General features: G+C 36.8%; 1 protein-coding gene across 2 annotated transcripts in view; it reads left to right on the top strand.

The window, feature by feature from the left end:
- The window catches only part of GUCY1A2 (guanylate cyclase 1 soluble subunit alpha 2), a 284,330-nt gene that overhangs the window by 176,244 nt on the left and 81,410 nt on the right, over nucleotides 1-26,676 (top strand). For both annotated transcript variants that reach the window (XM_004427377.3, XM_087433646.1), the window contains one exon: nucleotides 21,975-22,118. In XM_004427377.3, the coding sequence (XP_004427434.3) occupies nucleotides 21,975-22,118 (144 nt within the window). The remainder of the gene's footprint in view (nucleotides 1-21,974; nucleotides 22,119-26,676) is intronic.

The following is a 26,676-nucleotide window of genomic DNA, read 5'->3' as shown; positions in this document are numbered from 1 at the left end:
CAAGTCTCCCTTCTCTTGAGATAAGCTAGAACATCTCACAGAAAAAGAAAATCTGTGGGACTATCCTGTATGACCCTCAAATTTTCCTATATATTATTAAACTGGACAGTTTCATATAGTTATAAATAATTATCAGCAAGTTTTAACTTACAAAATGCATCTACTCTTTCTCCAAGACTCAAGACTGTACTTTCCATCTTTCGTATATATATTGAAAAATAAAACAATTGTGGTTCACAAATTCTCTTAAATTGAACTTGAAATTTTAGCACTAAATTATACGTAAAGTAATATGATTCCAGAGCCAGGTGTTTTTAACATATTTTCGATGCCAGTATGTATATGTATCTGGACTAGGTGTATAGGACAGCTTTGATGTTTACTCAGGGTTATGAGGGTTGAGTTTGGGGGATCCGGACTAGGAAACACAATATATCCTGAAGCAAGAGCAGTGATGGTATGGCCAGAGAGAGGGAAAGACAAATAAAGTGAGACTATTACCCTCGTGTAAGATAAAACTAAGTACATTATGAGAAGTATATCAGGAGGGGTACAAATTAGAAATCCTCTATCTGACCTGCCTAATTTAAGATTTCTAATTATTGTAATCATTCCAGCTTATTTTCTAGAAAATTATACAGTGCTATTTTACACCATGAACGATTTGTTAAATTTTTAATTGCTATTGGAAAAAAAATCTCAAAGGCAATAGAATTTTTTAAAGGACCATAAATCTGCTGATTTTATAAAATGAAAAAGAGTTTTGCTGGATTTAAAATATGTGTAAAATTTTGGGTGGAGTAATCATACCACAGAGAAAAATAAGGTATAGTCCACTTTTGTTTAACGTTAGAAATATGAAAGGAAACCAGGTAAAGCTGAATACCAAGTAAAACACAACTGGAGAACGAGAGGGAGTGCCCACAGGGGGCATTCAAAGTCTGCTACTCCACAGTAAGACTCCAGTCTCTAAATTTATAGTTGTCCCTCTTGTGGTCATCTTATTATTCCATGTTTTCCTATCATTAGGGAGATGATGCAGTGATGAATTACAATTCCAGTGGTAGAATTCAACTAAATTAGGCCATAATAAGAAAGTTCTGCTAAAATAATCAAACCTTCTATAAAGTAGGTTTAGGAAGAAGCTGTAGATTTTACTGTGCATATTTTAAGCTTGAGAAAATTAAAGCCTTTACAATGCTTGACTGACCAGATGTTACAGGTGTATGAATATTAAGTGAGAGCTAGGTAAGTTGAAGGCAGAATGGATTATAATTTTGATCCTCTTATAAATTAGAAAAGCAAATATTCAGTAAAAAGTCAACATAAATAAGGCACTACATACCATTTTGCCCCCTCAGATTTTATAGGGTATAGGGAATGAACAAAAGAAAGAATGAGTAATTCTAACTTTTTAAATCAATGGCATATAGATAATAAATAATAATAATGATGGCATTGGCTGTTGAAGCAAACTAACGTGGGTTTTGCCTCATTTTATACTTTTGTCTTTGGCAGGCCATTTAGCTGGAAATAAGGGAGAAGTAAGAGGAAGGATGTCTTTCTCCGTGCTCTTCTCATTGCATTAAGCCAAGGCCATAGTATCCCAGTGCTATATTAAATACACTCCATAAAGCTCTCATCTTTTCACCTTGAATCACTTTCTTAACTTCCCTTTCCTCCAGCTCTGTAACCTATAAAGTTAAGATACTAAATGTATCTACCTCATAGTTATATTGTGAGCATTTCAATGAGCTGATGTATGCAAAGTGCTTAGGACAGCACATGATATATAGTAGTAAATGTATGTGTTAGTTGCCATTATTATTTTTCAGACAGGTGTATCTGAACATATGGGGTTTTGTATTATGTGATTATTTTGTGTGTTTTTGTATGTATATTGCTACAGTGCACCCAGTGCTTTTTGGAAAAGAATAAAATGTGATCTCATTTAATCTGCTAGGGCTAACATGTGGAGTTGTTACATTATCTCCATTTTCAGATAAAGCAACTAAGTTTCAGAGAAGTTAAATAATCCGGATAATACAGCTAATAAATCAGAATTTGAACCAGGACTTGTCTGATTCTAAAGCCTACAGTTTTTTCACAAGTCTGGGCTGTGGTATAGACAAAGATCAATAATAAAAACAAAAATTGGAAACTGTTTCAAAACTATGTCACATGATCAATAACTATAGTTATGCTGTCAAGTGATGAGAAAAGCTCTATGACCACCTTACCCAAATCTACCCCATCCCTTCCAGTTGCAAATAGTTCGGAGTTCAAAGAAGCTGCATCTTTAAAAGTTGGGGACTCTTTCATCTGCCACCCTCCCTTTTTGTCCAAAACTAGCTAGCATCTTCTCCCTTAATTCCTGTTATGGAGAAGTAGCATACCAAGAAGGGAACAGTGGGATCAATGATCCCAAGTGCAGGCAATAAGGGGTATAATTTAAAAATAAACTGAGTAAGAGTTGATGTTTTTTTAATCACCTTGCCCAGGCAACTTGGAAAAATATTAGTAATAAAATACTTTCCTTTGTTGGAGTAGGGGTAGAGGGGCATTCCCAACACAAACCCCAAACTTGGTTTGCAACTGTTGGTGAAGGTAAACGTTGAGTATCAGTGTCAGGCTTGAGTTGGGGAGAAGGGGTAGAAAGGCAAGATGGGGCAGTTGGGAAACGCCAGGACCAGAATTCTGTTAGATCAGGGAATCTGATGTTGAAAATCTGAAAAACAACAACACAGAGTTTATATTCACAAGTGAATGCAAGTATTCTAAGTCCACGTGGAAAAGCTGAGTCTAAAAAAGTAGTAAGGTATAGGAATCTAGGCTCACTCTTAGGGGAGACAAGACCTTGGGACTGGGCACAAGGGGGTTGTATTATGGAACTGAAAATCAAGCAGCAAGTATGGAGAAAGGCACCAGAACAAACTTTGATACAGAACCAGAGTCATTTCCCTGGCCAGGATCAGACTTACGGCCAGAGGATGCATGGGCCCCCCTCTAGAGAGTCAAGGGTAACCAAATACGGCAACTGCATCAAAGGATACAGAGATGTCCGCTGAGCTTTTAAATGCTAAAACAGGAATTAGATCCACAGAAATGCTCGAATTAGCAGGTTTGTTCTATCCATTCTTGAAAATGAATAGAATACACTTGGGGACACTCTTGGCATTAATGCAATTTGCAAATTGTTAGATACCTTGAGTTCTTCTGAAAATCTCCAAAGACAAATGGAAACACTGTGTTGACTTTGTAAGCTCCAAACTTCCATAAACACAATACTAATAAAAAGGGCTAGAAAAACCATTCAGATCGTGTACATTGTACTTAGTTTATATAAGTAGATTATTCTGCTTTAGTCTCCTGTTAACTACAGACTCTTATTAACTATAACTCCTTAACTGCTTTGTGGAAAAAAGTCTATACATTTTAAAAATAAGTACGGAATGCAGAGGTAAACAGTGATAAATATCCATGATAGCAAGGTTTATATGTAAGGTGATCAGAGCTGAGTTTTGTGTGGGCATGTTAATATCCCAGAGAAACTGAGAGTCAGACAAACCCTTCTGGTTCAGAGGTCCTGGTGAAGACCACTTAACGCTTTGCACTGATAGGCTAGCAGTTTGTAAATTGGATAAGGAGCTATATCAGACTTGAATCCCCTTCTTTAACCTCCTTGGTAAGAGCTGAAAGCAGATATTTCTCATAAAGTTACAAGGCTACAGGACTCTATGCCTCAAGAATTTTGATTTGTCTTGACATTTGACAATATGGAGCTACTAAAGCCAAGTGTTCACTGGACCTTCAGCCAGGCTTCAGAAAATGAAGTAGAATCTCAAGGATATCACTTCAGTGTGAATTGCATTTTGCAGAAAAAAAATAAAATGCTTCCTTTCCCTCTTGTTTTGTTTTAGGGTAAAATAGCCTTTTAGAGTACTTAGGTACTTAGGTTATTCTTGGAATCTTATAAATATGTATATATTATTTTACTCCATTTCTTGGCACTAAATGCCAGTTCCATTTAGTAAAGAGTGACTGGTTCATTTTTTCCCCAAGATTTACATATTTTCTGCTTTAATGATCAGTGCACACACTTTTGAAATTGAAAACTACTAACGGTTTATGCTAGTTCTTTTTACTGGTTTCCGTCAACATGAGTGACATTTACTTTTGCTGTTATTTTACTGGAAATGAAGTAACAGTGTCTTCTAGTAAGGCTAGAAAAGAGGAATTTCTGAAGTAAAAATAATTATTCAATTCGTTTATTCACTCATTCAATAAACATTTTTGACTCACTTGATAACAGGGCATGATTCCCATAGAAGTCTACAAAATGTTATGGAAATTAGTGTATATTTTTAGCACAATTTTAATGAGTAGAAAAGAACTAATTTATATGCTTTAGAAGGTAAAGTGAAAGTCACAAATAAGCATTCTGTTCTGATATCTTTTCTACTGGGGGGATTATATTGTCACTTTCAAAATACCATCATGCTCTAAAAATTATCTGTTGAGGGCTTTGCCTCATTTATGCTTTTGCCTTTGGCAAACACTTGAGCTGGAGTCAAGGGAGAAACAAGGAGAAGGATGGATCCTTTTAAATGTTCCGCTCATTCCATTCAGCTAAAGCTGCTGAATCCCAGCGCTGTCTTAAATACGCTACTTGGAGGTCTCATCTTTCCACTTTTAACCACTTATTTAACCTCTCTGCTTCAGTTTCGCCATCTGTAAATAAATAGACTAATTTTACCTACCTTATAGTTATATTTTAAGAGATTTTAAATGAAACACATGTATAATGCTTATTACTGTGTCTGGTCCATGGTAGTGAATATAAATGTTAACTATCATTTCTCAGATAGATCTTTCTGGGCATATACAGTGAATGGGTGTGTGTTTTATATGCATATGCTTGTATGTGCCTGTGTTTGTATGTACATAAATATTGTGTAGCCAGTGCTTATTAGAAATAGATAAAATGCTTGTTTGCTTGGGTTCATTCTTCCAGGTTGAGTTACATTGCATTCCTGGGAAGGAGGGGTAGGGAGAGAGATGGAAAAGTAGGTGGCAAGAAAGATAACTCCCTGAAATGCATTATTTGTATCATCTTCACTAGGTCCTCAAGGAGTCTCATTCTGGAAGATGGGTCCATAGTCTGTCTTCATAGATTATTTTTATCTGAATAGCCTGAGTTACAATATGGAATTTATGAAGATGACAGTGTTTTTCTAAGTCATATTGATTCATGCAATGTCTATGACCAACATTATGAAACTGAACCTAAAATGTTTATTTTTTTATATTCTAATGTGATGTCTTAAGTTATTTTCCTTTTATATTCAGAGAACTTTTTCTTTTAGTGTTGGGGCAAATTCTGAAACAGTTAGAAGGCTAAGATAATTTGAATTGCCAAGCAGAAATAAAAATTGATGAAGTGTCTTACTGAATTTATCAAGCAAAGTGTTCTGGGGTTGTTGTTTTTATCCCTATTGATTTTTAATTTTCTAGAGAGTGGTGGCAACTGCTAAGAGATTGATCTTTTGGATTTTTTTTTTTTTTTTTGGTGAGGAAGATTGGCCCTGAGCTAACACCTATTGCCAATCTTCCTCTTTTTGCTTGGGGAAGAGTGGCCCTGAGATAACATCTGTGCCCATCTTCCTCTATTTTGTATGTGGAACATCGCCACAGCATGGCTTGATGAGTGGTGTAGGTCTGCACCCAGGATTTGACCCTGTGAAACCAGGGCCACCAAAGCGGAGCCCACCGAACTTAACCACTGTGCCACCGGGCCAGCCCCTGATGTTTCTGGTTTTTATAATACCAAGTGTTATGGACTGAATGTTTGTGTCCTCCCAAAATTTATTTGTTGAAGCCCCAACCCCCAATGTGATGGTATTTAGAGGTAGGGCCTTTGGAAGGGTAACTAGGTTAGATGAGATTATTAGGAAGGGGCCCCATCATGGAGTCAGTATCCTTATAGGAAGAGGAAGAGACCAGAGTTCTCTCTCTGCCATGTGAGGACACAGGGAGAAGGTGGTCATTTGCAAACCAGGAAGGGAGTTTTCACTGTTGAACTGAATCACCCGGCACCTAGACCTTGGATTTCCCAGCCTCCACAACTGTGGGAAAGAAATTCCTGTTTTTTAAGTCACCAGGTCTATGGTAGTTTGTTATAGCAGCTTGAATGGAATAAGACACCAAGGAAATGTATTTCAAATCTAAAAACAGTCTGGAAATTTATGATATAAGTTTCTAGCAAGTTTTCTTATTATATTAGGCCCATGTTGCTAGAATTTCCTGTATCTATAAGGATAAATGTTACCCCATGATTCACCAGCCGTATGGAGTTTATGTCATTACACAATGTCTCTCTTCTGTGTATCAATAAAGTGTAAAGAAGTTAAGTTATGAGCTCTAACTGCATGATTGCCCTTGTCACTAACACCTTTATCAGAACAGTACGAGAAACTACCTTTTTAGTTTGTGTACATTTTGCAATTTTAAGTTTTACTACCTAGTTAATTACTTACTCCAATATGTTTATTAAAAAATTCGCTTAAAAATATCAACTTTCCTTCATAAAGAATTATTATCATTAAATAATCATCTCTGTTACCTTGAGGTCATTTAGCAGAGGATTTCTGGAAAGCCTTAAAATGGGAATATATCAGTTATACTCCCATCAAGGTTCATAATACCTGGGGATTGGATGAGTTTACCAAAATGGAAATTGATCTTCTAGACAAGACAGATACCTTTCAGTTGACTGACAGGATAGCATCAATGCAATCTGCAAATCTTATTGAATTGGATTATTTCTATTACCTTTTTCACCAAACCTTTAATTAATGCTGTTATCTAGCAGAAATGCTGTACATAATTCTCTCGCTATTTACCACTTAAAGTGCAAATTCTTTAAAGCAAAATGGAACTAAAGGGTTGAAATTCATGTTTACTAAATACAAACTGTGTTCCAGACACAGTGCTAGATGCCTTAACTGTGATATCTTACTTATTTTCTAGAAGAACCCTGTGGGATAGGTGTTATTATGTGCCTTTTGAAGATGAGTTTAGTAAGTGACACACAAGTTATTCGAATTTAGTTCTGATTCAGCTAAAAGCTCATATTTTAAAAACAATGGTTAAAATCATTATCTATCAGGTAGCTAGTGTTCCTAATTAGTTAAATGCAGAACTAGGACCAAGATTGTTCTAGTATTTACATATGTATGTTTCATAAATTGGTATCCTCTATCCAGCAACTTTGACAATCACCAGGCAAATTTCCTGCCTTTAAAATGAGAACAACGGTATGTCACAGGGCTGTTCAGACGGTGAAAAGAGCTAATAGCCAAAGACTTTTATTATGAACACGAGGCCCTTGACATAATAGTTGGAGAATGAGTTTGAATTTTTAAATTGCAATTTGAATTTTAGCCTAGAGTTAAGAATATAACTAGGTCTCCTTTTTTAAGGCATTCAACAAATCTGCACTGTTTTTTAATATGTGTGGGACTTCATAAAGATTTGTTCTCTTTGGCTCCAGGAAGCTAGAGAGGATCTTTATGCAGAAGTCATAAGAATAATTTCAGTCCAGTAGAAGATGCTTATGAAAGTCAGTGTTCCCAACAATGAAATAGATTGGCTGAAGCCATATACTCAGGTCACCAGAGTGATTCAAACACTAGCTACAATCTTTTGATGCGGCAGGTAGAAGAAATTCTCAAAAGGTCCCTTGATTCTATGAGATCCTAAGATTCTAAATACTCAATGTTGAAACTGTATGTAGTTGGCTAGGAAAATGTTCCTAAAGTGCAAATCAACCCAGTTGACTCCCTATAAATAGGTTATTCATATATATGGCAAGTTTAAAATGATTTGGCTTTATTTATTTTTGTAAACATCTTTTAATGTGTAAAAATAAGAATTTAACTTTGTTATCTTAAATTCAAGTTAAAATGATTGTAAATGTTTATACATTTTGATGCATTTTTCAACCTTTGAAACAGTTAACATGGCTTTGAATAAGCTGGAAAACTGTAAGAAATCAGCTGACGCAAAATTCTTGTTAGACTACTGATCCACTTCTGTGTGTGTGTGTGTGTACATGTGTGCGCCCATGTGTTGGAATTTATGAAAGCTGCGTATTAAGATAATGTTGTTCTTAAGATAGTCCAAAGCAATATGTTTTAATTTCGTATTTTCCTTTGATAGTCAAAGTTTGATATTATATAGATTTTTTTATGCTGTCATAAAAAGAAAACTTTTTGCCTATGCTTTTTCCGCTTACCAAATTCCATTACTAATGTCGTTGCCTCATAAACAATAGGGCATATTTTGGCCCTCTGATAAAAGGTCTTCTGATTGTAAGGGACAGGCCAGATGAGGACTGTTGAAGTTGCTTATGACAGTGCAATGACAGTTAAGTGTAGGGGAAAGGATATTGGATATCAAGTCTGAAAACCTGATTTTAATTGTCTCTGTCACTTAACTAAGTCACAGAACCTATCTGTGCTTCTGCTTCTATAAAATGGGAACAATATTATTGGTCTCACATTTTTGTTACAGTTTGCACATAAAATGTGCTCAGCAAATTATTGTTGGGAATTTTTTCTACTCATAATTCTGAATAATAACAATATCTGTGGAAAATAGACTGTGAATTAATGAACAGTACAAGCAGTTGTCTCCATCTGGAGTCATTCATGTGAAAGAAGACCAAGGCCAGAGAGATTGTCTTGGGGAATTTGCAATGAAGGGAGGGAAGGAGATGGTTTTAGTCTATTCAGTCTGCTATAACAAAAATACCATAGATTGGGTGGCGTACAAACAACAAAAATTTATTTCTCACAGTTCTATAGGCTGGGAAATCCAAGATCAAGGCATAGGCAGGTTTGGTGTCTAGTGAAGGTCCACTTCCTGGTTCATAGATGGCTGTCTTCCTGCTGTGTCCTCACATGGTAGAAGGGACAAAGGAGCTCTTTTATAAGGACATTAATCTCATTCATGAGGGCAGAGCCCTCATGACTTAATCACTTTCCAATTTGGATGTGGTCCCACATCCAAATACCATCATATTCGAAATTAATTTTCTACATATGAGTTCAATCTATAGTAGGGACTAATATTTGTTGAATGCCTAATATATGCCAGGTACCATGCTAAATTCTTTATATATGTTTATTCATTTATTTTATCTTCAACAAATAATTATTGATCACCTGCTGTGTTCTAAGTACTAAGCTGGGCATTGGGGCATAATGGTAAATAAGACAGGCATGGTTCATATTTTTAAGTGCTTATAATTGAGCATTGGGAATGGACATTAAACAAATTATTGCATAGTCAGTTAATGAATAGTAATTAAAATTATGATTATAACTAGAAAGGTATAAAGTTATCTCATTTAATCTTTTCAGCAACTTTGTAAAGTAGATGTTATCTCCCTTTCACAGAAGAAGAAAATGAGACTTAAAAAGGTTAAACAACTTCTTTGAGGTCACAAAGCTAAAAGGTCATGGATTTTGCATTGCTCAGACTTTTTCCATCCCAGAAGGCTACTCTGGGAGGTCTCAAGACCAAATGATTTTAGGAAGGTCCACAACTTTACTGACAGCTTTCACCATTTATACCGTGAAGAAAAGTTTCTTGAGCACATACCATGTGTCAGGCACCACACCAAGTACTGAGAAAAGTAGACAAGATGTCTGCCTTCATGGAGTTTACAGTCTAATGAGGAAGACAGTGGTTAATCAACACTCACAAAAATCTGTAATTATAAACTGCAATGACTAAGAAAAATTACATGGTATTATGAAAGCATAAAATAGAAACATTTGATTTAGTATGGGAGTCCAGGAGGGCACCCCTGATGAAGTGACCTTTAAATGAAGATTTAAAGGATGAGTAGGAGTTAACCAGGTAGAGGAGATGTTGAGAGGACAGGATTCTAAGCGTTGGAATCAGGGTATGTAAGGCTCTGAGTCAGAAAGGAACACGATGAAATTGGAACAACTAAATGAACATCCATGTGGTGAAACTTAAAGGAGAAAAGTAGCACAAGATAAAGATACAGAGAGAGGTAGGAGCTAGAAGCTATAGGGATTTTAGCCATTTCAAGGATTTTGGTCTTAATCATAGGAGCAAAGTGAAGTCTTTGAGGGATTTTGAATAGAGGCACAAGGAGATTTGCTTTATTAAAATCGCTTTAACAGCAGTGTGGGGTATAGATTTGAGGGAAGTGGTTAGTGGACAAAAGTAGAACGTAAAGATATTATTCCCATAATTCAGACAAGAGATGGTGGTAGAATTACCTGGGCTGGCAAGATATGTAAAAGAGGCTTGATTCAATTTTGGAACCCTGAAGGAAGTGGTCAGTTTTGTCTACTTAGTAGAAATACTTCCATTCCATCATTCATGCAAATCACCTAATCACCTGACTATATTCTTATTTTGGCATTATGTAGGCTCAACCAGAGTTGACTCAATAGACATATTTTGGCATCATATAACAATGACTTTGGTTTTGAAAGGTAATTTGCACATTATCTATATTGACCTAGCTCTTGATAGATATGTTTATAATACAATTTGACCCAGTTGTAATTCTCTGAGTGTCTACTGTGCTAGCGCTGTGCTACCCCTGCAGGACTTAAAAAGTTAAGTAAGACATTGTCCTTGCCTTCAAAGTTAAATGACAGCAATCTAGACAGGATGATAGTGGAGAAAGTACGAATACAAATGACTGCAGCATAAGAGATGTAAAAGCTAAGTTTTGTTGGTAGTTCTAAAGGAAGCAAAGATGACATGCTACTGAAGGATTGGGGATACTTTCAAAAAAGATATAGCATGAAAAATGGACCTGGAAACATGTGACAAATTTTACTCATGAAAGAGGGGTTGGGGAAGGCATATTTTCTAAACCTATTCTTAATCTGGGAGGATAAAATAGTAATTCCGTAGATATCTGGGGCTAGTAGGCTTTATGAGGTTAGATTATCTTCCTTAAAAACAAATTCTTTTTTGTATATTCTTTTTAAAAAAAATATTTTATTGAGATCATATTGGCTTGTCACATTGTGTAAATCTCAGGTGTATTATTATATATCAGCTTCTGTATAGACTGCATCATGTTCACCACCAGTAGTCTAGTTTTTATCAGTCACCATACATAGGTGCCCCTTGACCCCTGAAAACAAATTCCTAATGAAATATTTCTACTTGATTTGCTAATTGGGCTGCACTATTCACTTTTTTTTTTTAAGACTTTATTTTTTTAGAGTAGTTTTAGGTTCACAATAAAATTGAGAGGAAGGTACAGAGATTTCCATATACCCCTGTCCCCATAGCCTTCCCCATTATCAACATTACTCATCAGAATGGTACATTTTCACCAAAGATGAACCTACATGACACATCATTAATAACCCACAGCCCATAGTTTACCTTAGGGTTCACTATTGTATTGGGCAAATGTATAATGACATATATCATCATTATAATATCATACAGAGTATTTTCACTGCCCTAAAAATCTACTATGCTCCACCTATTCACCCCCCTCCTCCACTAGTCACTGGCAACCACTGGTCTTTTTATTGTCTCTATAGTGTCATCTTTTCCAGAATGTCATGTAGTTGGAATCATACAGTATGTAGCCTTTTTAGATTGGTTTCTTTCACTTAGTAATAAGCATTGAAGTTTCCATGTTTTGTTGTGGCTTGATAACTCATTTGTTTTTAGTGCTAAATAATATTTCATTGTCTGGATATACCACAATTCATTTATCCATTCACCTACTGAAGGACATCTTGGTTGCTTCCAAATTTTGGCAATTATGAATAAAGCTGCTATAAACATCTGTGTGTAGGTTTTGTGTGGACATAAATTTTCAACTCCAAGGAGCGCAATTGCTGGATCGATTATGTTTTAAGAGTATGTTTAGTTGTGTAAGAAACCACCTGAATGTCTTCCAAAGAGGCTGTACCATTTTGCATTCCCACCATCAATGAACGAGAGTTTCTGTTGTGCAACATCCTCACCAGCATTTGGTGATCTGGATTTTGGTCATTCTAGTAGAATCTCATTGTTATTTTAATTTGCATTTCCCTGTTGACATGTGATGTGAAACATCTTTTCATTAGCTTATTTGCCATCTGTATACCTTCTGTGGTGAGGTGTCTATCAAGGTCTTTGGCCCATTGTTTAATTGGATTGTTTGTTTTCTTATTGTTGAGTTTTAAGAGTTCTTTAAATATTTTAGATAACAGTCCTTTAACAGATGTGTCTTTTTAAAATATTTTCTCCCAGTTCTGTGGGTTGTCTTCTAATTCTCTTAATACTACCTTTCACAGAGCAGAAGTTTTTAATTTTAATGAAGTCCAGTTTATCAATTCTTTCTTTCATAGATTGCATCTTTCCTATTGTATCTAAAAAGGCATCGCCGTATCCAAGGTCATCTAGATTTTCTCCTTTGTTATCTTCTAGGAGTTTTATAGTTTTCTATTTTACATTTAGGTGTGTGATCCATTTAAGAGTTAATTTTTGTGAAAGGTGTAAGGTCTATGTCTAGATTCATTTTTTTTTTTGCAAGTGGATGTCCAGTTGTTCCAGCACCATTTGCTGATGAGATTATCTTTGCTCCGTTGTATTGTCTTTACTCTGTTGTCAAAGATCAGTTGACTATATTTATGAGGTTCTATTTCTGGGATCTCTATTCTGTTCCACTGATCTATTTGTCTATTCTTTTGCCAATACCACACTGTCTTGATTATTGTAGCTATATAGTAAATCTTGAAACTCTTCACTTTTGTGACATCAACTAACATTACTTAGCACTCATCATGTGTTTGCTGACAATATATCAGACATTCACTGTTACTGGGGACATGTTTAAAGTTCTGTTAAATCAGGAATCCCTGGATAACTTTTCTTGAAAATAATAGACTCAATAATTATTTTATAAAGAGTGAATGGATGGATTTTAGGTAGAGCAATAACTCTGAGTATAAACACTGTGGTAGGAGGTACAGAAAGTTTGTAAAGAAGATTGGCTTATTCATTTTGATGGAACATGGAGTACATTAGAGTGATAGTGGTGGATGAAAGCGGCAAATTGGAGCTCTGTTATTGAAGATCTCACAAGGCAGACTACTGTACAGCAGAAAGAAATTTTCAGTGGCCCACGTCTAACTTGAGGATCTAGAAAGAAATTTTGACTGAGCATTTCAATATATTTTTCTTTGCTAACATGCCTCAGTATTCAATAAGTGTTATGATAAACAACCTGGGGCCTGGTAACAGTATTTTCCACTTGTTTGACATTCCTGGGCAGAAACTGGAATTTACATTGATAGATCTGCTGAGAGTTTTATCAGGAGAAGAGCTTTCTTTGATCGGCAGTCATTTGGAATCCATTTTCCCTCATTTGGGAGTAGTTCCCAGGCCAAATCACTGTTCTATTTTTATCCGTGACCTCCTTTCCAATGCTGTATCAGCTAAGCACTGTAGAGACATCCTTAAAAAGTAGTATTTGGGTCAGAAACATCAACCAAAATGAGTGTAATTAGATTTTTTTTTTTTAAGTGAAGGGATTTTTTGAAGTAGCTTTATCAGTAAATCCTTAAACTTGTTTCCATTTGAATTGTTAACCATTATGCACAATGCACTTGGATGTATTTAATTGAAGTCAACAAACTTTCTTTGCATCCTTGAATACCTACTGTGCCAGATGATTCTCAGTATTTGGGGTCTGGAGTTTATTGCCCCTATGGATAGGGTGGAAGACAGAGAAGGAGTATATGGGAAAGGCTGGGGTTCAGGGTAAGAGTGCTTTTCTCCTTTCTGAAAGTTCTTTGGCTCTTTAAAAAAAGGTGAATATCTGGGTCGATATTGTAGTATTTTTAACTCACATCATATACCAGAAGACTTCAAACTTTGAGAATCATAAAATACATCTAGAAACACATGAAAATGCAGATAGCTGAGCCTTATTTCTAGATTTTGATTTAGTAGATCTAGGTGAGACCTGATGATCTAATTTTTAACAAGTATCCTCTGGATGATTCTTATATAGGTGGTCCTGAGTTTTGCATTTGGAAAACTTGCTTAGGGGACAATTCCAACCCCTACATTTAGAAACTGGACACAATTCAAAGCATTTAATAAAACTCTTATTGATCATCTTGATACTGTCCTAGGGTCTAGGCATATAAATTTAAATAAATATCTAATAAGGGGAGAGTAATACACACACACACCCCCCCCAACATGATACATACTGTGATAGAGATAGAAATTTCTTCACTGGATATGTATGTAAGACAGGTACAGATCCAGAAGTAGGAAAAAAAAATTGAAAGAAATGACAGTGCTCAGTCCTGAGATAGACTTTGTCTAGTTTGCAGTTTTGTTTGGAATGTTCCCTAAAAGCTGTGTACTCAGTGAGGTGAAAATAGATTTTCTTCTTCTCTTTTTGAGACTTCTGCCTTCAAAATAATGAGTGCATCCATGAGGTTTTCAGCACCTTTAGAAAAGTAAATAAGCCTGGTTTCAATCCAGCCTCTAAATCCAGGTCTCTGAGAATGATCAGGCTATGAATTTAAAGCTACACTGGGGAAAATAGCTGTCTACGTGTAAAAATGACAGTAGGCTTTGAGAGCAGTTGACTTTGATTTTCCTGAGACTGTGCAAGGTGTGGGTGCCTGTGTACAGAGACTCCTCTCTCTGAAGTGCCAGTCTAGATTACTGACAATGCCAGTGGAGGACTTTCAGTTCCTTGTATGACAAGGGGTGACACCCATAGAAAGTAAGAAGTATTATGAGGTTACTTTAATGACTCATCACACCTTATTCTTATTACTCATGACTTCACAAGGAGGACAAGTACAGATCTCTAGCCTTTGCAGCATTAACCTCATTAATATATCAAAATTATTTCCAGACTATCAACCTTTAGCATCATAAATTAGGACCCTATAATGAAGATGCTAATATTGAATGACTACAAGATTATTTACAAAAACTAAAAATAAGAGCTTAATAATAATTTTGCTTTTTGGTAATCACATTTTATATGAGGAGAATAAAAATGTTGAGGTGGATTCCCAATATAGTGTCTGATTAGAATGAATATGCATATGCCAGCTGCCAAGGAGGTAGAGGCTGCTCCTTGGCCCCCAGTGGGAGGTGGAGCTTCTTGCTCAGTTTCAGTTACAGTTCTGTCTCGTCCCAGCAACTGGGACCAGGGGTGCCCCCTCCTTTAGAGTGGGGATGGCAGGGGTGTGGCAATATCCAGGCTACCCCATCCTGCCAGCCATCATCTGTGATGCCTCAATTTCCTCTGCCACCTCTGGTACTACTTTCAGAAAGGAGGTGTCCCACCATACCCTGTTAGTGTTGCATGAAATGCCCTATGGAGCTCTGGTTCACAGTGGGGTAGAGGTCTCAGGCAATAGCTGGTTTGGGGGGTTTGGCTAAAAAGGTGATGACCGAAGAGTATGCCATCTTCTCAATGGCAGCAGAAGAGATGAGGAAAGTAAAGGAAGTGGTGAGTGAAAAGCAGGTGGAGAGACAGAAATGTTGGAGAAGGAATAAGTGAAGGGGAAGAATGTAGAGGAAGAGATGATGAAGTGATGTCCATAGGGAGAGCAGAGGAGGTGGTGAAGGAAAATAAAGTGGTAGAGGTGAAGGAGGTGGCAAGGCCTTGATCTCTGAATGTGATCTCTTCAAAGACTTTCTTGAGTCTGGAGTTAGAGACAGCGAATGCTCAGGCTTACAGGGCCTTTCTCCAGCTGGAGCCAAGTTTGGGAAAATGCAGTGCTGCTTCGGTGAGGGCACAAGATTCACCAACCAAAATACACCCAACTTCTGGGACACCAGTTTTTGGAACAACCCCACACAACAGCCATGCCTAAGGGCTACAATGCAGATTTGCTGAGGTTCATATCAATTAGAATTGAAAGAGTTCAGAAATCCCAGGACCAAAAGGTTTTCTTTTGAATGAACTCCTACTGTAGATACAAGGTGATCATTAAAGAATATGAGCTCAGATCTTCTGGACAAGTGGCCTTTCTTTCCATTCTAAACATATGACCAGGATCCCATGCCACAAATCCTGTATCTGCAGGAGCAGGACATCACCTGTAGCTTCTTCACCTGGTCCTCAGAATACAGCCTCCCAGAATCTGACACGGTTACTGTTATTAAAGGGGATCTGTGGTCCAACTCCTACAATACTACTTGCTATGTGAAAGGAAATCAAACTACTTCAGCAGGGCAGCCCATGGAGATACTCAAGTCATTTGGGTACTGGTGCGGTTGACTCCTACCTTTGGAAATTGTCCCCACTCCATATTACCTGCCATCGATTGTTGGACCTGTGCTTGGCCAACAGTGATGCGTATGTGCTGGCCTCTGCCCCTTGCCTCCTCTGGACCATCAGTGCTCTCACTTTTAAGAATGTAGCCTTTGTGGTCATGACCGTCACTTTGTCTAAGCCAAGAAAATGATGCTGAAGACTTCACTGCCTTCATCTACATAGCTTGAATGTTTGTCTGTGTCAGGGCTTTCCTACCTGCTTTTGGTGTAGGAACTTATAAGTCATATTTGAAGAGGATCAGTGTATCTTCAAGAACTGCAATCTCAAGAACAATGAAAAGCTGGGTTCATGCTTGCTGTCTGTGTCGAGCTGCTCATCTTAAAGTATGTCCAGTGGACATCCCATGGCCCTAAGACCTCTGCTTGGCCACCATCACCTGAATTTTCTTCTTTGGCCAGGAGTCTGTTTCACCCGCTCTGCTGAGTATCTGGAAAAACAGGGATATAAACAGCAGAGAGCTGCTGAGCATGTGTGAGGTGAATGACAAAAAGTAAGGGGCCTCTAAATCTACCCAAGTCCACAATTTTTCCTGCTCTTCATGTCTTGATAAGTCTTATCATATCATGATAAGTCTTCATGAAGGCCTATGCCATGCTCTATCTTTTCCGGCCAGCCTTTTGGGTAATCCCTGTCCAGACCGCCATCAACTCCATTGTCTAGTTCCTAGTCAACAAGGACCTCCAGAACTGCCTGTGGACTCGGGCTCCCTGCCAGCCATTGGAAAATCCCTCTACCTCAGCCCCTCTCCCTGTCTCTCAGGAACAAACTGGAATGTCAGACAGGTGATTGGGCTGGCAGGTGTGGCCTAGTCCTCTCAGAAAGGGTGAATATGGTACTGTGTCTGAGAATCAAGTGCTCTTAGCCACAGCCAATGAGTCCATGAAGAATGTGGCACATTTGTCAGCCCCTTTCACCCACCTGAACATGACCAGGTGACCAAGCACTCTGTGAGATGCTAGCGGGGAAAAGAAGACATTTTTCATCTTTAGGCTTCATCTGTCTGCCTACATCTCATTCCAACACCTCTCTTCTCTCTCTCTCCTCTGTCTCTCTCTATCCCTCCCTCTCTCTCCTTTCTCTTTCTGTTTATAAAGAAACTAGAGGCCAAAACCAGAAAGAAAAACAACTAGAAAAGCAGACTTTCTAATTTGCTTTTCTTGATTATATCCAGAGGGTGAGAGGAAGGTTGTTCAATAAAGTAGACTGCCAGAGTTCTCTGACCCTCTGCACTTATGTCCCCTCCTCAAACTCTCTTTCACAAGTCCTAGAAAGTTCAAAGGCAGACAGACTCAGAACTGTGGGATTGAAGGACTGAGGTGGGCATGAGTTCCATAGGATGGGGGTTATTAATTGCCCAATTATATGCAGGGTTCTTTTAGGCTAATCCTAGCCCCAATATCACCACCACCCTTCTCCACAACACACACACCCCTTCCTACCCACTGTGCCCAAATCTCCAAGAAACCTCCCAGATATTTCTTGAGCATTAGCCTGGAGAGGAGGGAGAAGAATGTTATGGGAACGAGATTTTACTAGGAGCTAAAATAAATTCTTTCATATGATTAATCTAAAACTAAAATAAAGTAAATAAAAAGGGTGAATGCACAGCTCTAAGAAGTTTATTTACACCACGTTTATTTCTGGAATAATGTGATGATTTGGTTTATAAAGTGTTGAAAAGACGATATACCGAGAGAGGTGTATTCTTTCAAGTTTGATGAAAGCAACTATAATAATATGTGGGAAAGCAGTTGTACATAATACTTTTAGTACTTAAGCCTCCTCTTATGTCTTCATAAAAAAGATGTAAAGTTTTTCAGACATTTGCATAAGCGCTATCCTTTCCATCTCCATGCTTAGTTTAACCATATTTATTCTTATGTAATGTCATTCAAGAACAGGTTGGAGATGCTGAAAATAAATGAGATGCACTATTTTAGATGGTGTCTATTAAAAAAACACTGAAGCAATAATAAATGAATTCAGAACATCGTCAACTTTTGTACAGTTTTTTTTTTTGGTAGTATGTTTACAATGTCCACTTGTTTTGTTTTGTTTTTTTTGGTGAGGGAGATCAGCCCTGAGCTAACATCCATGCTAATCCTCCTCTTTTTGCTGAGGAGGACCGGCTCTGAGCTAACATCTATTGCCAATCCTCCGCCTTTTTTTTCCCCCAGAGTCCCAGTAGATAGTTGTATGTCATAGTTGCACATCCTTCTAGTTGCTGTATGTGGGACGCGGCCTCAGCATGGCCGGAGAAGCGGTGCATCGGTGCACGCCCGGGATCCAAACCCGGGCAGCAAGTAGCGGAGCGCACGCACTTAACCACTAAGCCACGGGGCCAGCCCCAATGTCCACTTGTTTAACTTTGGTTTCACTCAAGAAAACAACCTCAAGAGCCATCATAATTGGTATATAGTGCTTTCACTTTCTCTGCCTCCCGTGAAGCAAAGCTGACATTATTTTGAAGGGAATCTGCTAAAATTTCCACATATATTTAATTCTGCTAAACTTGTATAGACCTGACTTAGATGAGGGGAGAAGAAGAAAGAAGGGAGCTTTGATGGAAAGCTGCATTACTAAGGTGGTATTGTTTCTGCCAAGATTTTCATGTTAAGATGCTGAATTTATCTGCAAGGAAAGAAAAGCATCACGTAGATTTATTACGTGCACGCTACATCTGGGTGTTTGAAAATTTCTAAGAAATTACCTATTCATTCATGTACTCATTAATACTATTCACCATATATTTCTGGCTCTTCTCTGGGCACAAAGGTGGTTGCATTTTCCCATCCCCTTTATATTAAGCATGACCATGTGACTTTCTTTGGTGAATGAATCTTAGGAAGAAGCTATATATGTCACATCTGGGAGAAGGCTTTAAAAGCTGGTGTACAATTGGTTGGAACCTCTTTTCCTCTGCTATGGCAACCAGCTCCAGGAGAGAAGGTTCTATTAGTCTTGTTCCTGGAGTGAAGAGCTGTGGTACAGTGTTTCTTCCCTCTACCTCAATTCCTTAACCCACATGAATATGTAGCATTAATGAGAAATAAACCTTTGTTTAGAGTATTAAGATTTGGAGGCTATATTGTTACTGCAGCATAATCTAGCCTAGCATGCTGGAAATATCTTTTAAATTTTTCCTGTATATTGTGTGTTTATGAATAAGTATGTGAATTCTGCATCTTAATATAGGCCATTGTTTTTTGATGTTTATTTCTTGCCTAGTTCTTGATCCTCTTATTTCTGATAGCTAACCTGACTTCAAATATTTGGAAACTAAACATTATAAAAGTCTTACATGATCATGTAGGGATTTTAATGTGAATTTGTTATATTGTGCACACGTTTGCCTTGCAGTTCATTAGATTTATGTGTTATATCAATTGGTAATATATTTGTCCATCTTCTCCATGCTATTATATTACACACTCCTAAGGATAAAGTGCAACATATATTATCTTTATATATTCTTGTGGTACAAATTTTAGAAATACACATTGGGTAGAACCCAATAAATTTTTGCTGAAAAGATAATGGAGGTAATGCTGATGATGAGGAGGAGGATGATAGAGATTTCAAAAAGGATCATGCTCCTAGAACATGCATGTTCAGAGTGACCGTAAAGCAATTCAATTTATGCAGATAATTTACTGCCTATGTGTTCTGGTATCTGCAAGTCAGAAGTTAGTTTCAAAGTACATAGCTAATAGCATTCTAGGTTTTAAAACTGTATAGAAATACAAAAGGATGAGATAAATGTGAGGATTAGCAAAGGACATTGTATTTTTAGGGGGAAAATGGTTAATGTCCACATTTTAGACGTGTATTATTTGCTGGGTGTCTTACTCAGTGGGAATTCTTTGGGGGAAATATGTTTTAGTCTTTGGAATAAAACTTTTGCCAGCTCACATAGCACTGTCTTTCTGTTTTTATTGTGTGATTTTGTTTCCATTTTTTTTGCATCAGAAAACAGGTCTTGAAGTGAAAATTTTGAACTTCATGATAGATCTGAGGGTATTTGAATCATTTTTGATGCATATTTCCTGATAAGATTCTGATTATCAAGTGCTAATTTTGGCACTCCTAGTCCCGTGAGCTCCTTAAGTGCTCTCATCATATTCCCTAAATTAGTGCTCACAGAATTTAATGCATTACATCTTTTTAATACTATAGTGTTAAAAGGTATTCACATGACATTTAATTATTGCTATTAAATCGTAATTGATTTGAGTAATTATAATTCGTGGTATATTTATGATAGAAGCATCTTCAGTCACTTAGGGGCAATTTTTTCCTACAAAGATCTACCTAGCACACAAATCTACTGATGCTCATAAAATGAATGGTGAAAATGAGCAAATGATTAGAATGACTGTTGTAATCATGGTAAACATGGTTGATTTATTTATTCATTTGTAAATATTTATTAAATAGCTATATTTTAGACACTATGATAAACACTATGAATATAGAGATGAAAAAGACATAGTCCCATTTTTAAAGAGCTCATATAGTAACAGGGAATCATACTGATTATACAATACGTATAATCAATATACATATATACAATATATATGTACAATATACAATACAGATATGTGTTGATTATAGCCTATGATGAAAGCTATAGCAGAGAGGTATAGAAAATATTAGTTCTAGAACTAATGGACAGACTGGAGGGCTTTACGGAAAAGGTGATATTGGAATTGGGCATTTAATACAATATTTCATCACTTTGCTCTAATATTAGAACTAATGAGGATTTTACCACCATATCTACTCTAGATAATTAGAGAATGTTCCTCTGAAAATAAATTGTGCCTAACTTTTATGCCATGTTCTATGCTTTGGAAATTCGGGGATTTTAACCTAGAGTAAATGTTTAACAAAAGCAATGGCCATTCAGAATGGAGGCTAACAATAGAATTAGAACAGGGTCTGGAAAGACTCCTACAGTGACTATTAACTCTTTAACTGTAGAATTATGGATGGGTTTCTGCACACCAGCTTCTCATCTCTCAAAAATAACCAATACTAGTTTCTTCCTTTTACGATACTTGTGAATATTAAATGAGATAATGCATGTAAAGTGGTTGACACAATTAATGGTCTGGAGTATGAATTCAATAAATGTTAGGTATTATAATTATTAAGAGTAAATGAGAGTAGACTTGATAACAAATTACAGATATATCAAAAAGTGTGGAGTAGTGGGGAGATGGAAAATTTGGAAAATTACTTTCCAATGAAGGTCCACTTGAAAGTTTGAAGGAGACGAGAGGGTGTTTTCCAAGCAAAATACTGCCAATTCTATTTTTGTGAGGGATAACTATTTTATATTCCAGTTGTTCCGATTGCAATGATCATGTACGGTAATAATGTTGATGAACAGCCCTGGAGTGAGATGTCAGTATTTGACTGTGGCTGTTTGCAAACTCTGCTGTGATTACATTCAGTTGTCTAATTGCTTAATTTATCGATGTTTTGCTGACATGTTTTTCAGCAACATTTGTGATTGCAGATAACTAATCATTTCTATCCTGGCTCATTATCATATGTTTGCATTTGATTTGTCTGATTGCTGCAGGTGGAAACAATAGGTGATGCATATTGTGTTGCCGCAGGACTCCACAGAAAAAGCCTCTGCCATGCTAAACCCATTGCTCTGATGGCTCTGAAGATGATGGAACTTTCAGAAGAGGTGCTGACACCTGATGGAAGACCGATTCAGGTAACCCTCTCAAAAATCTGGTTTGAAGTAGTAATGCACCTTTAATTGAAGGGAGCGAGAAATTCCCTTCTGAATCCTACTTACTGTAACTCGTAGATCTAGACAAGTTGGGTGCTCAAGGAGGATGAAAAGTAACTAGAAATGACTCATAGATCCAGGAAAAGAACAAATGGAATGTGGTCTAAAATAAGAAAAGGTGTGTGGAAGGCAAATTACCATGGAGAAAAGAAAGAGCTAAAGCATTAGACCCAGGGGAAGAACTTGCTGTCAGTGACTAAGTCACCAAATCCAAGCAAGGATGACAGTGAAAATCAGAGTCTGAGAGAGAATCCAAAAAGGAAGAAACAAAGAAGCAAGAAAACTGAGGATCTGAAGAACTTCCTGTGTGTGGTGTACAGGTGTTCCTTGCCTTAGGCCTCAGGGTGACTTTTGCAATTTTTTATGTGGCAGAGCTTAAAGGAGCTCTTAAAGTAGCTCCTGGTGTGTTTTACTCTTGTTGGTACTGATGGCTCTCCGCAATCTGTGATTTACCTCTGGGAATGGATTAGGTTACTTACCTAGCTGTAGTTTTGCCAGAACCCGATGGATCCCAGATGTGTTGTTACTATGAATCCTTATAAACCTGAAATATTGTATTTGGAGAAGTAATCTTGAATTTAAGGCAGCCCTCTTATAACAGTTCACCAACTATGGGTTTAAAAAATACAGAAAAAAAAGCCTCAAAATATGAGTACTTCCCTAGTTCTGACATAGTGGCAAATTATATACCCTGAGTGACTCTTCGGATTCAAATTATTAAAATGCAGTGTTAAATATTTTAAAAATATTTTTAAAACTATTAAGCATATCACTGAACTCATAGGAAAAGGAGAAATGTGCCAATCACATTATGTATGTAGATTGAACAAAATTTAAGTGGTGAATTTTAACTTAAGTGCTCTGTCATTACACTTAGTAGAAATTTAGAAAATACTGTTCTGCCCTGGAGGAAGTCAACTTCAAGTCCCATCCTCAAAGAATTTCCACAGACAAAGTACTCTGAAAAGTGAATGGGTAATACTAAAAACAAAACAAAATAAAACAGGGTCTGGCCTGGTGGCATAGTGGTTAAGTTCGTGTGCTCCACTTCGGCAGCCCTGTGGTTCGTGGGTTGGGATCCCAGGCATGGACCTGCACGCTGCTCATCAAGCCATGCTGTGGTGACGTCCCACATACAAAATAGAGGAAGATTGGCACAGGTGTTAGCTCAGGGCCAGTCTTCCTCTCAAAAAAAAAAAATAAAAAAATAAAAAAATAAAATAAATAAATAAATAAATAAATAAAACAAAAAACCACACACTCACACAGGAAAACAAAGTACTATGGGTAAGAACCAGTAGACACAATAGATGAGAAAAACACATCTGGAGTGTCATCAGATATCAAAGTTTTCAGGCAGGATCAAAGGACAATTTTTAATATAATTAAAGAAATAAAAGAGAAGCTTAAAAATGTCAGGTGGGAACAGTAGATTTAAAAAAAAGAGAACTTATAAACAATCTACATAATACTTAAGAAAAACAGCTCAATGGATGAGTTTAAAAGCAGATTATATACAGCTGAAGCAAATATTAGTGCACTGAAAGTTAAAATTGAAGAAATCCATAATTAAGTCCAGAGAATTAAAAATGCAGAAATATGAATAAGATAATGTAAAATATGTAGGAGACATGGAGGAGAGAGTGGGAAGATGTAATATACATTCAATTAGGGCTCCAAATGGAGATAACAGAGGAATGCAAAAGTAGGAATTTTTTTCTGAAACTATTAAAAGATATTTATCAGTTCTTAGATACATTAATCCCAAAGAATTCTACAAAAAACATATCATAGGAATCCAAAACTAAACACATCTTAATCAGACTGCAGTATTTCAGAGAAAAAGAGGACTTGAAAATGACAAACATGACATTGGTCAGTGGGGGAAAGGATGGGCTGTTTAATAAATGGTTTGGGGACAATTGGTTATCTGTGTGGGAAAAAAAAATTAAAATTGGATCTCTATTTCATAAATCTGCCCATAAATAAATTCCAGGTGAGTTAAACGTGAAAGGCCATACTATAAAATTATAGATCTATAATTAGGAATTTTCAACTTAGAGTAGAGGATTTTTTTGTAAATTAGTCAGGTCAAAAAATTTCCAATCATAAAGGAAAATATGTATAAATTTTATTCCTTGGAGGACATTTGGTCCTGTCCAAAACATCCTTAAGACATTTGGTCCATAAGACATTTGCTCCACTCCAAAAGGTCCTTGATATCTGGTCATATTTGGTCTTATCCAAAACATCCATGGAGACATTGGGTCCTTGCCAAAAGACCCTTAATATCTGCAGGACCATTTGGTCTTGTTCAAAACATCCATCTGACATTTAGTTCACACTAAAAGGTCTTCGATATCTGGTCATATTTGCTCTTGTCCAAAATGTCCATGGAGACATTGGGTCCATGCCTAAAGGTCTTTGTTATTTGGTCTTATCCAAAACCATTTGGCATGGGCCAAATATGCTCATGGATGTTTTGGACAGGACCAAATGTCAAAGATCTTTTGGTGTGGACCCAATGTTTTATGGATGTTTTGGACAGGGCCAAATACCTGCTAATCATTTTATTACATTAAAATTAAAACCTTCCTGTTTATCAAAGAACACCTAAAGAGAATAAAAAGACAACCCCAAGCTAGGAGAACTTTGTGCAACACATTTAACCAATAAAAGTATCTTTGTTAACCTCACCAATAATCAGATTAATATATATTAATAACACTATGATATAGCATTGCCACCTAATAGTTTGGTACAGCTTTGAAAGTCTAACAGTGCTACTGTTGGTGAGGATTTGGAGCAGCAGGAAATCTCACACACAGCTGGTTGGAGTATAAATGCGAGTGGGAGTACAATTTACTTGGCCTTAAACTAGTAAACTTTAATTTGTGCCTTTCCTACAATCCAACAATCTCTCCCCTAGATGTTTGCCCCAGGGAAATACTTGTGCATGTGTAGCAGAAGTCACACACAAGATTCATAATAGTTTCAAACTGGAAATAACTCAAATATCCATCTAATAGAATGGATAAACTGTGATATATTTATGCCTTCATATACTATACAGTTGGGAAAATGAATGTCCAGCTACTGACATCAACATGGATGAATATCAAAAATATAATATATGAAAATGAAGCAAGTCATGGAAGAATACTGCAGTATTATTCCATTTAATTAAATTTTAAAACTGGGAAAATGGAAAACATATGCCATTTAAAAATACCTGCATTGATGGAAAAAGTGTAAAGGAAAGAAAGGGAATTAATACAAATTCAAGATGGTGCTTAACTCCAAGGGAAAGGAAGAAGATGATGGGAAAGGGGAGGATGCAATAGGAAAAGTGAACATAGGGGTTACAGTGCAAAATTATTCATTTTATTACTGTTCTTTAATATGCACATGTATGGTTTATATTTGACAATTTAAAAAAGTGGAAGGGGAAAGAGTTTTCTAACCACTCCCACCAGTGGTGAAAAAAGGAACCATTAAAAAAACTGTAGTTTAAGGGCCGGCCCCGTGGTGTAGCAGTTAAGTGCGTGTGCTCTGCTGCTGGTGGCCCGGGTTCGGATCCCAGGCGCCCAGCGAGGCACCATTTGTCAGGCCATGCTGTGGCAGTGTCCCATATAAAGGGGAGGAAGATGGGCACCGATGTTAGCCCGGGGCCAGTCTTCCTCAGCAAAAAGAGGAGGATTGGCATGGATGTTAGCACAGGGCTATTCTTCCTCACAAAAAGAAAAAAAAAAGCAAAAACTGTAGTTTAAGTCCCCTCAGGACATAATTATCAAGTTATTCAGGCATACGAATGACACTTCTACCATTGTCAGGAAAAACAAACAAACAAAAGGAATACTGTCTCAGATCTGCTGCAAACTGCGAATATACACATTCCAGATTGAATTCATATCAGTTCTTAAATTTTCAAGACTACCACCTGGGCAGTCTTATCATTTGGGATTGTTTTTCTATGTTGGATTTTCTTTTATAGGAGATATATTGTCAGTATTGATTCAGCGTTGTCAAAACAAACCTAAACTACCATAGAACAAACCAGGGAATTGTGTTTTACAGCGTGCTCATCCATATTTTCATTTGTGGGATATAACATTAGCTCTGTCTTATGAATCAGATAATTTTATTAAATCAGAAGAGGAAATGTCCATAAAGATTTAATAAGAATGCAGAAAGAGAATTCAAAATAATAAAACCACCTTAATAATTTTAGCTTCATTACTAATTTATATTGTTTTCATGGTTTGGGATTGTTTTTTGGCATATTAATTTGATTTTGAATTGGCTTCCAACTTGGTGCTATGGGAACATTTCTAAACATATTGAAAGGATCTTTTATTAAAAATGCTTGTGTATTGCAGCAGAGTTGATATGATCGGTTGATTGTTTCCTTCACACTAAGTTTTTAGATTATTTAAAATTTAAGCTATTTGAGTTGCAATAACTGCTCAAAATGATTAGC

Source organism: Ceratotherium simum, chromosome 7 (genome assembly GCF_057802395.1).
Source record: "Ceratotherium simum simum isolate JZ-2026a chromosome 7, ASM5780239v1, whole genome shotgun sequence".
NCBI lineage: Eukaryota > Metazoa > Chordata > Mammalia > Perissodactyla > Rhinocerotidae > Ceratotherium > Ceratotherium simum.
This window is presented reverse-complemented; position numbering and strand designations above follow the sequence as displayed.